The sequence below is a fragment of the Carlito syrichta genome, unplaced genomic scaffold (assembly GCF_000164805.1).
Source record: "Carlito syrichta isolate Samal-C Ts95f unplaced genomic scaffold, Tarsius_syrichta-2.0.1 Scaffold305727, whole genome shotgun sequence".
Lineage (NCBI taxonomy): Eukaryota > Metazoa > Chordata > Mammalia > Primates > Tarsiidae > Carlito > Carlito syrichta.
The window spans coordinates 30,503-39,555 of record NW_007249823.1 but is presented as its reverse complement, the minus strand read 5'-3'; the positions used below and the strand labels follow the sequence as shown (position 1 = coordinate 39,555).

The 9,053-nt window shown below is 60.6% G+C and overlaps 1 protein-coding gene across 1 annotated transcript in view; it reads right to left on the bottom strand.

Moving 5' to 3' along the window:
- Window positions 1–2,280: 2,280 nt before the first annotated feature.
- The window catches only part of CPZ (carboxypeptidase Z), a 19,824-nt gene continuing 13,051 nt past the window's right edge, over window positions 2,281–9,053 (bottom strand). The window contains exons 8-10 of the mRNA XM_008062501.1: window positions 8,335–8,474; window positions 3,403–3,502; window positions 2,281–2,764 (exon numbers count right to left, since the gene is read on the bottom strand). Of these exons, the coding sequence (XP_008060692.1) occupies window positions 2,403–2,764; window positions 3,403–3,502; window positions 8,335–8,474 (602 nt within the window). The 3' untranslated portion in view covers window positions 2,281–2,402. The remainder of the gene's footprint in view (window positions 2,765–3,402; window positions 3,503–8,334; window positions 8,475–9,053) is intronic.

The window sequence follows — 9,053 nt, the reverse complement described above, 5'->3', positions numbered from 1 at the left end:
GTGTGTGTGTGTGTGTGTGTGTGTGTAAGGCAGCCATGGTCTCAGTTTTTGCAAAGTCCTTGGGTGACAGTTGTGTCACCAGGTGCATGAGAGTGAGAACCCTCCCTCCGTGGCCTTCCCCAGCTCTGCACACCTGGGGTTTGTTATAAACAGTATTGACTTGGCCGGACTGGGTGGCTCAGCCTGTCATCCCAGCACTTTGGGAGGCCAAGGCGAGTGGACTGCCTGAGTCTGCGGGTTCAAGACCCGCCCGGGCAACTTGGTGAGACCTCATCTCTACAATAAAATAAAAAATGGTCAGGCTGAGGCGGAAGGATCCCCAGAGCCCAGCAGGTCGACGCTGGGGTGGCCATGAGCGTGCATGCCACTGCACTCCAGCCTGGGAGGAGTGAGACTGCAACTCAAAAAGCAAACAAAAAAACACTATTGGCTCCATTTTGATTCTGGCAACTTCCACACTGGAAGCCAGGGAACCGGAAAATAGGGAACTGGCAAGGGAGGCCCGGCCATGGCACCTGCTGGAATTGAGGACATGGCCGGGGCTGCTCAGGTTTGACCAAAAGGATGAGGAGCTCCCAAAGGGGTGCCTGGGGGTGACAAGCACAGGAAGTGCCACCGTCCCCACCCAACCCCTTCACTCCCTGCCCTCCCCCGCCCCCACACAGCCCTTTCCAGGGCTTCACCTCGCACCCCAGCCGCAGGCTCTTCTTCTGTAGACCACATGAGCGGCAGGAGAGAATGAAACTGAAGCTCCAGTGAGGGCCTCACGCCATTCCCCCTGGAGGGCCTAAGTGGCCACCGCACACTCTGGGTCCTGGCAGTTTGCACAAGCTGCCTCTGCGGCACCCACTTCCGGAGAAAGAATCAGGGCCCTGACCCGCAGGACTCGAGGGGCTCAGGGGACCTCTGCACCGTGCCCTGTACACAGTGGTGTCAACCTTTGAACCACTAGGCCCTCGGGTGAATGCAGGGCGTGGGGCTCTGAATGCTGTAAGATGTTCCACAAATGCCGTACACCATTGTTGGAAGCTCATGTGCCTTGCTGCCAGGTTGACAAAACGTCTCCACCCGGTGCCGGACACGTGTTCACTCTTTTCGGCCATGCTGTGAACCTTGACACCTCTGTGCCGGGGCATGGCTGCCAGGAGGCCATGAGATGTGGCCGGGGACAAAGGTGGGGACCATGTTGTCACTCGGTGGAGGTTGAGACGCTGCTCAGAGCGAACCTCCATTTCCGTAGGGGCTGACCCTGCCCAGGCCTGGAGCACTGGAAATTAGGGGGCAATGGCCGAGGCAGGAGCGAGTGTTACAGATGGTGCCCTCGGTTGTGGGCAGAACTGTGTCCCCTCAAGTTCATATGTTGACGTCCTTTCCCCAGCACCTCGGAGTGTGACCTTATTGGGAGACAGAGTCTTTGTAGAGTTAGCCAAATTAAAACAAGACCCTGAGGGTAGACCCTAACCTAAGAAGAGGAAATTTGGATGCAGTGACATACTTAGAGGGAAGTGGTGGACAGCCAGAGAAGATGGCCATCAACAAGCCGAGGAGAGGCCTTGGGACCCGCCCAGCCAACTCCTGGATCTTGGGCTTTGGACTCCAGGGCTGAGACAATACGCCTCTGCTGTTGAAGCCGTGGCCTGTGGTGTTTGTTACGCAGCCCTTGCTGACTGATCCACTTTCTTTGCCAGCATTCTCTTCTTAGGCTACATAAGGCCTACCTGGTCGATCCCAGCACCAGTAGACCTGCCTGGTAGTGAGATGGACCGAGGGATCCCTGTGGAAAGCTCAGGACCATGGAGGGGCTCTGGGCCCGAGAAAGGATGAGAGCAGGGCCAAGAAAGACCCACCCCCTGGAGCCAGGCCTCACGCGGGCCTCTGAGTATGAGCCCTCGGACCATGCCCCGGGCCAGGCTCTGGCCATTTCTCCTGCCCTCAAGGCCCGGACTCTGCCTTGGGGTCACCTGCCACTCACCCCCACGCTCCCACCCAGGCCCCGACACAGAAGCTTCAGTGGCAGGGTCCAGAGCTCAGCTCCTCGTGGCCTTGGACCCGCCCCACCTCCCAGTCTCGGTTTCCCCGTCTGTGAAGTCGGGTCAAGGTGGGTTTGAGAAAGGCCAACCCTGGGGCTGGACCCGGACCCACGGCTCCAACCAACCTTGCATGGCACTTTCGCCCTCATGGTGAGCCCAGGTTGCCCTGTGGGGCCAGGCCAGGGCCACGCCCGCTCACCTCCCCCTCTCCCTGGCGGGCACCATGCAGAGCGACTCCTTGGGGTTGAAGGTGGATAAAAAACACTTTAATAAAACGGCAACGGCTGTGTGTGGCGTCTGTGCGGACAAAACCAAGAGCCAGGAGCAGGACGCAGACGGGGCCTGGGTCTCCACCTCTGGGCAGGGGCGAGGCTAGTATTTGAGCAGCCAGCGAGGCCTGTGCGGGCTCAGAGACGTGAAGTAAGACCACCACCAGGGCTTACTCCCGCCGCCCGAGGGCTGCCTGCGCGCCGCCAGGGGGTCCAGGCCAGGCTCCGCGGGCTCCCCCCGGGGGCCAGCCCCGCCCAGTGGGTCGTGAGGCCCAGTCCTCCGAATCCCCTGATGGAACTTCTTGGGGCCCGTCCCCAGAGGCTGGAGAATGAAGTCTACACGGCCAGCCCTCTTCATCCGGGTGGGGATGGTGACTTTCTTGATGACCTTGGAGTAACCAGGGGCGTGGGCAATGACAATGTGGGACCCTGGGGGCAGCAGTCTCCAGTAGTCACCATCTGGGGCTATAACCAAACAGAATAAAAATAGTTCTTACCAGGACTGTAGACCCAGCCTTGGGATGATGGGTGCTGCCTGGGGGTGGGGAGAGGGTAGCACCGAGGGCAGACAAACCCCAAATTCACACTTGCACTGCATGAACCTGAAATATCCTTCCCATCTCTTTCCTCTGTCAAACTCCTATGCATCTCTCAAAACCCTGCTTAGACACTCCCCTTCTCTGAAGCCTCAGTGACCAGCCCAATCCCCAATACCCAACCCACACAGTTAGCAAGTCTCTCTCTTCTCTGGACTGAGTCTCTGCCAGTAACACTGTAACCCCCTCTTTTACTCAGCTGTGAAATCCCTGAGCCCACACTGGGCTAGACACACCAGCTTACCAACTTGGAGATATAAACAAACAGGTGTGTGCACAGAGGCCGCTCCCTCCAGCCGCCTTGGAGAGGGAGGCTTTCCCTAGGAACACAGAACTCGCCTCCCAGCAAGCTCTTCCTGGGGCGAACGCTGCCCAGACACAGCGCCCACAGACCCGGGCCCCTGCTCACCCTCCCGGCTGGTGACTGGCAGCCTGGGGTGAACTGAGTGCTGGAGGGAGCCTTCCGCCCGTGTGGACGCGGCCCCAGGGACAGCGGGAGGCGCTCACCTGTGGTGATATCGTGGCGGATGCCTTTGACTGAGATGCGGGCGTTTTTGACCGGCTTGCCGAACTTGTCCATCACCACACCCTTGATGCCCCGGTGCACCTGGGGAGACAGGAGAGGATGCGGGGAGGGCGCCAGCTGGCCAGGAACACGACAGGCGCCACCCAGCCGGTTCCCCGCCGGCTCCTTGGCATCCAGGTCCCCGGGGAGCTGCCCGGTCTGCCCATCTGAATAAGTTACTGCCCTCAGTTTCCTCCCAGCCGCCAACCCCAGCACGTTCTTGGTTTGCAAATGACCCTGTGGTTCTGCCCGGGGTCTGGCTGACTCCTCCCGGCTGCCCTCCTGCCTCCCCGGGCACCGCAGGGCTCTCTGGCTCCCTCTGAGCTGAGGCTCCCAGGGACAGCGGGGACACCGGCGGGGACACAGCCAAAGCCCAGGCCCTGGCCACGGCAGCGCGGTTCCCCACCTGTACACGGGACAACACGCCTGCCTGGTGTCTCTGGAACAAGGAGCAGCGCATGGAGTGCTGGGTGCAGCTGCCTACCCTGGCGTGAGTGGGTCCTGAGCTTAGAACTCCCAGCGCACGCCCCGTGGCTCCTACACTGTCCAGCATTCATACACCGAGGAAAGCACCCCCCAGAGCTGTCTGAACACCCCCGCCTATCTTCTAAGCAACTGATCGGCGATCAAAGGGCCTTGCTCCAGTCGACAGAAGCAACCTGGGGTCCCAGGGTCACAAAGGTCATGCTGAACGAGAGCGGAAAACCTGGAGGGAAGGGGGATTCCGTCCAGTGAGGCTGTGCCAGCATCCCTGGGGTGCAGTCCTGGCCTGGCTCACTACCCAGGGCTCAGGGTTAAGGCAGCCGACAGACCCCTTGGGCATAGGGCTCTGAGCCAAGCCCCGCCGTGCTTCTAGGAGACCGTGAAAATTGTCTTTCTTTAAAAAAAAAACGAATTATTATTATTTTGCTAGAGACAGGGTCTTGCTATGTGGCCCAGGCTGGTCTCCAACTCCTGTCCTCAAGCCATCCTCCCGTCTCAGCCTCTTCAAGTGCCGGGATTACAGGCATGAGACATCACACCCAACCAGGTCTCACTTCTTTTAAAATCAGAAGCGAGAAACCAGACTTTTAGGTGGAAGAGAATGTTTTCACATCGACTCCTCTTTATGCCAACAGTGGTAAAAGCATAAACGCTAGTACTTCGTAGGGAGGAAGGAGTCCAGGTGAGCAGAAGCCTGGGCTCAGAGGACCCCCACGCATCCCTGGTGATGGAGCCACCTTTGTCCCGACTCTGGAACAAGGAGATGACCGACTCTGCCCCGGGACTCCGGACCTCAGACAAACCATTTGCTTCTTTGTGTCTCAGTTTCCTCAAATGCAAAATATGTATACATGGGCTGGGCTCGGAGGCTCAGCTTGTCATCCCAGCACTTCGGGAGGCTGAGGCGAGTGGATGGCCTGAGCCCGCGGGTTCCAGACCAGCCCGGGCAACTTGACGAGACCTCGTTTCTACAATAAGTAAAAAATTAGCCAGGTGTGGTAACGCGTGCCTGTGGTTCCGTCTACTTGGAAGGCTGAGGCAGAAGGATCGCCGGAGACCCGCAGGTCGACGCTGGGGTGGCCGTGAGTGTGCCACAGTACTCCAGCCTGGGCGACAGAGTGAGACTCCAACTCAAAAAATAAATAAATAAAATAAAATAATGAAGCCTGGCTAGGCGCGGTGGCTCAGCCTGTCATCCCAGCACTTCGGGAGGCCAAGGCGAGTGGACTGCCTGAGCCCATGGGTTTGAGACCAGCCTGGGCAACTTGGCAAGACCGTATCTCTACAATAAATCAAAACACTGGCCGGGCATGGTGGCACGTGCTTGTAGTTCCGGCTCCTTGGAAGGCTGAGGCGGAAGGATCCCTGGAGCCCAGCATGTCGACGCCAGGGTGGCCGTGAGAGTGCCGCTGCGCTCCAGCCTGGGCGACAGAGTGAGACTCCAACTCAAAAAAAAAAATGTATCAATGAAGCCAGCGCAGGACCCACGATTCGGCAGATGCTGGACTCGTGAGACTTGGCCGGCAGCTCTGCCTGCCCCTCCGTGTCCATGCTCACCCTCTTGGCTGAACCGGCCAGGTTTCCAGCCAGCCAGGTATCCGCAGAGCTGACATTCAGGGGACTTGCCTGTGTGCAGTGACGTGCACTTGGAGCCCGTTGGCGGCTCTGGGTCCTCATCCTCCTCCGCTCCTGTTTCCACCCACATGGTCGCAGTGAGAAGGGATCCTGCCACCCCTCCCCCGTTGCCTGGTGATGGGCTGTCTCCCTCCTCGCCCTTCCGTTTTCCTTCCCAGCTCCATAAATCCTTCACGCTAGGGAAGGGGGTGGCAGGTCGGAGGCGTCACCCCCATTTCTCTGGCTGACGTTGCCCATAAAATACCAAAGCCTCTTCCCGGGCGACACCCATCTCGGCGATTGGCCTTTCGTACAGCAGGTAACAGGGCTCTGCCTGAAGCCCTGGCGTTTGGGAATGGCGCCTCTGCCGGGGCCCAGGGGAGGGCCTTGGCTCTCGGGCTGAGGTGGCACACATCGGACGCCCGCGCCCGCTTCGTGCCAGGCTGACGCCAGTGTTGGAGGCCACGTGAAGGCCAGGACACGTGGAGTCTGTGATGAGCACATTACAGGAGAGAGGGTGTGACTGGCCACCACTTGCCGCCTTCTTGGGCTTGTGCCCTCTTGGACTTGTGACCTCTGTCTGGACGTTCTTGTCCGCGTGTCACGGCTTGGTGGAGTTCTCTGAAAGAATCTCTCGCAGACTCTTATGTGGAGGTAGTGAGGCGATCAGAGCTTAAGAGGTAAGGCTTCCCTGTGCAGGAGGTGATGGTCCCTCCTACCCTGAATGGCACCTGAGCCCCCTCTGCTTAGAATACCATCACCAGCTTCCTCACCAGGCCAGCTCCTTCTCTCCCTTCAAGACCCAGCTCACACTCCTCCTCCTCCTCCAGGAAGCCCTCCTTGACAACCAGTCGCATCGCAGACCCCCCAGAGCCCCACAGCCCCGGGCTCCCCCCCTCCCATCCCTGGCCTCACTTTTACCTCCCCCGTGCACACCTGAGAGCAGGCCTGGGCACCCAGGAGACCCTCACGCAGCATCCGCCTGCACTGGGTAGGTTCAGTCCTGCCCTCACCCTTGGTGGGAGCGTCATCTTCACGCCACGCCGGGTGGGGGGGATGTGGAGCTTCCGGCCGGGAAGGAGAGTTGGCTAGGCCGCCCCCTCCCCTCCCAACTCGGGGGCGAGGCAGACACCCACAGAGGCCTGGTCAGGATCACTGGGCACGCGGCCTCCATTGGCCCGGACAGACTCGATCCTTATCGGGCGGCCGCGCCCAGCCCGCAGGGGCGTCATCTCCCCGCGGCCAAGCGCCCGGCCCGGCCTTCCTTCCGCAGCTCGTGGCCCACCGTAAATCTTCCTCTCCCAGGACCTCATGCGCAATGTCCACGGAGCACTGCCAGCTCCACTTAAGACTGCTTGAAACTCATTTTCGCCAGACGGCCGTCAAATGAAACGAGCGCAGGGTCTGGTCCAGAGCCGTTATCAGATCACGAGACTCACCCCGGCCCAAGAGGTCACCGGCACAGCCATAAATAGCAAGTTAGCGTCCGGGGCTGGGCCTATCTGGGCCCAAGCTCTGGGCGGTCTTTGGGCCACGTTGGGCAGGCCTTCACTCTCTGACCCTCTGTCTCCTCCTCTGGCTGTCTCTCAGCCACTGCCAGCCACAAGCATGAGCCCAGGTCGGCCCAGGGGCTCCGGGCCAGCTCCGCCCTGCCCTCGAGCCCTGTCTGCCGCCCAGGACTGGCATCAGGATCGATGTCGTGTGTAGGTGGCGCCAAGGGAAGAGGCTGGGCCCCCTGCCCGCCTGGCGGCTCCTGGCGTTCATGTTTCTCTCTAAGGGCTGTTTCTCCCTGGCTGTCGGTACCTACGTGCAATTGTGTGGCTTTTGAAAATGCTCAGGGAAAACAACAGTAGGGTCTGCTTCAAGACGTGGTTCTCTTCCGTGTGGCACCCGCTTCCCTCACGGGTCCTCCAGCACCTCCGTGAGCCATGCTGGGAGAGCCGGACACTGGCATCCAGCCCGCACCTGACACTGCTCGTCCAGAGACGCTGGCTCTGGGTCAGTGAGGGGGTTATTTTTGACACTCTCTCAGCTGTCCCCACTCACCACCCCTTGCCTGCTTCTGGGTGTCCCAGTCCCAAGACACGGTGACCTCTGAGTCGGGCCATCCTGCCCGGCCTGGCCTCTGACAGCCTCTTCCTGCCTGGGCCCTCCCCTTTGAGGTCCCACAGCCCGGTCTGGGCCATGGCTGTCCTGCTACCCAGAACCCTTACCCCCATAGCTCCTCCTACACAGTGCCCAGTGCATCCCAGGGCTCTGCTCCTCACCCCAGCCTCAGGGGCCCTCGCCGATCTCAGCGGCGTTCCAGCACCCACCTCCCCCCCTGGAGTTCCAGCACACACCTCCCCCCTCCTCAAGCTCTCCCTGTCCTGTTGCCTGATTCCTTCTACTCTCTTCTTCTTCCAGACAAAGCTCAATGGCCCCCTCCTCCAGGAAGTCCCCACGGCCTCCAAGGCCGGGTCAGGTGCCTCCCCTGGGCTACTCTTGTTCAACTGTACTCCTTTAGGCCATGAGAGCCTTGTGCGTGGGGACTCTGATGATACGCCCTGTCCCTGGCACTCCAGCAGGCATGCAGGACAGCCGGCTGGTAGGTCTCCGGTCATGCAAGGATGGTGAGTTAGCTCATGCAGAGTGAAGGTGAAACAAGTGGCTGCACGCATGTGTGGAGCAGTGAGACCCGCCCTGCCAAGTCCAGCTGCCTCGGGGGCCCATGTTCTTCCTACCACCCCACCCCCAGGCCTTGGCCGGGTCAGAGTGCTAAGGTCACGGGCACTCACCATCTCCACGAAGTTCAGGAGCGACTCCTTATTGTGCTGCCAGAGTGTGTAGAGGGCTTCCTCGGGCGGGAACTTCACACAGCCCAGCTCCACCGTGATCTCAAAGCAGTTGCTGTGCAGGTAATTGAAGTCGGACATGCCTGTGGCACAGGGGCAGCACGGGTGTCAGGGGCACCGCCCACCTGCCCCCGTGGGCAGGAAGGACAGGTGAGGGGAGCGGTCCTGCCAGCTGCGCCACTATCTCCGTGTCCAGGGCCCAAACAGCTCTGAGGGATGTGGCATTGTCCCCACTCTGCAGATGGAGGCCCGGGGCATTGAAGGACCGTGCCCCAGGTCACAGAACAGAGAGGGCCAGGGCTGGACCCTGAGCCCAGGCGGGTTGGTGGCAAAGTCCACAGAATGAGCCAACCCTTTCTGCTGGCCCTGGGAGCAAGGGGAGACCCAGCTCCGCCACCAGGGCTTGGACCCGGAGCAAGTCCGCCCCTTGTCTGAGCCCAGTGCCCTCAGGTGTGTTGGGCGGGGGGAGGGGTGGCGGGCAGGGAGGGGCACAGGGGCCCGCGGGACCAGCCCTGCAGGTGCCCCCAGGGCACAGGGGCACACCTGCACCCACACTGCTGCTGGTGATGCCGTCCCTGGGCCAGTTTAGCAAATAGAAATGCAGATGGGCCGGGCTCGGTGGCTCAGCCTGTAATCCCAGCGCTTTGGGAGGCCAAGGTGAG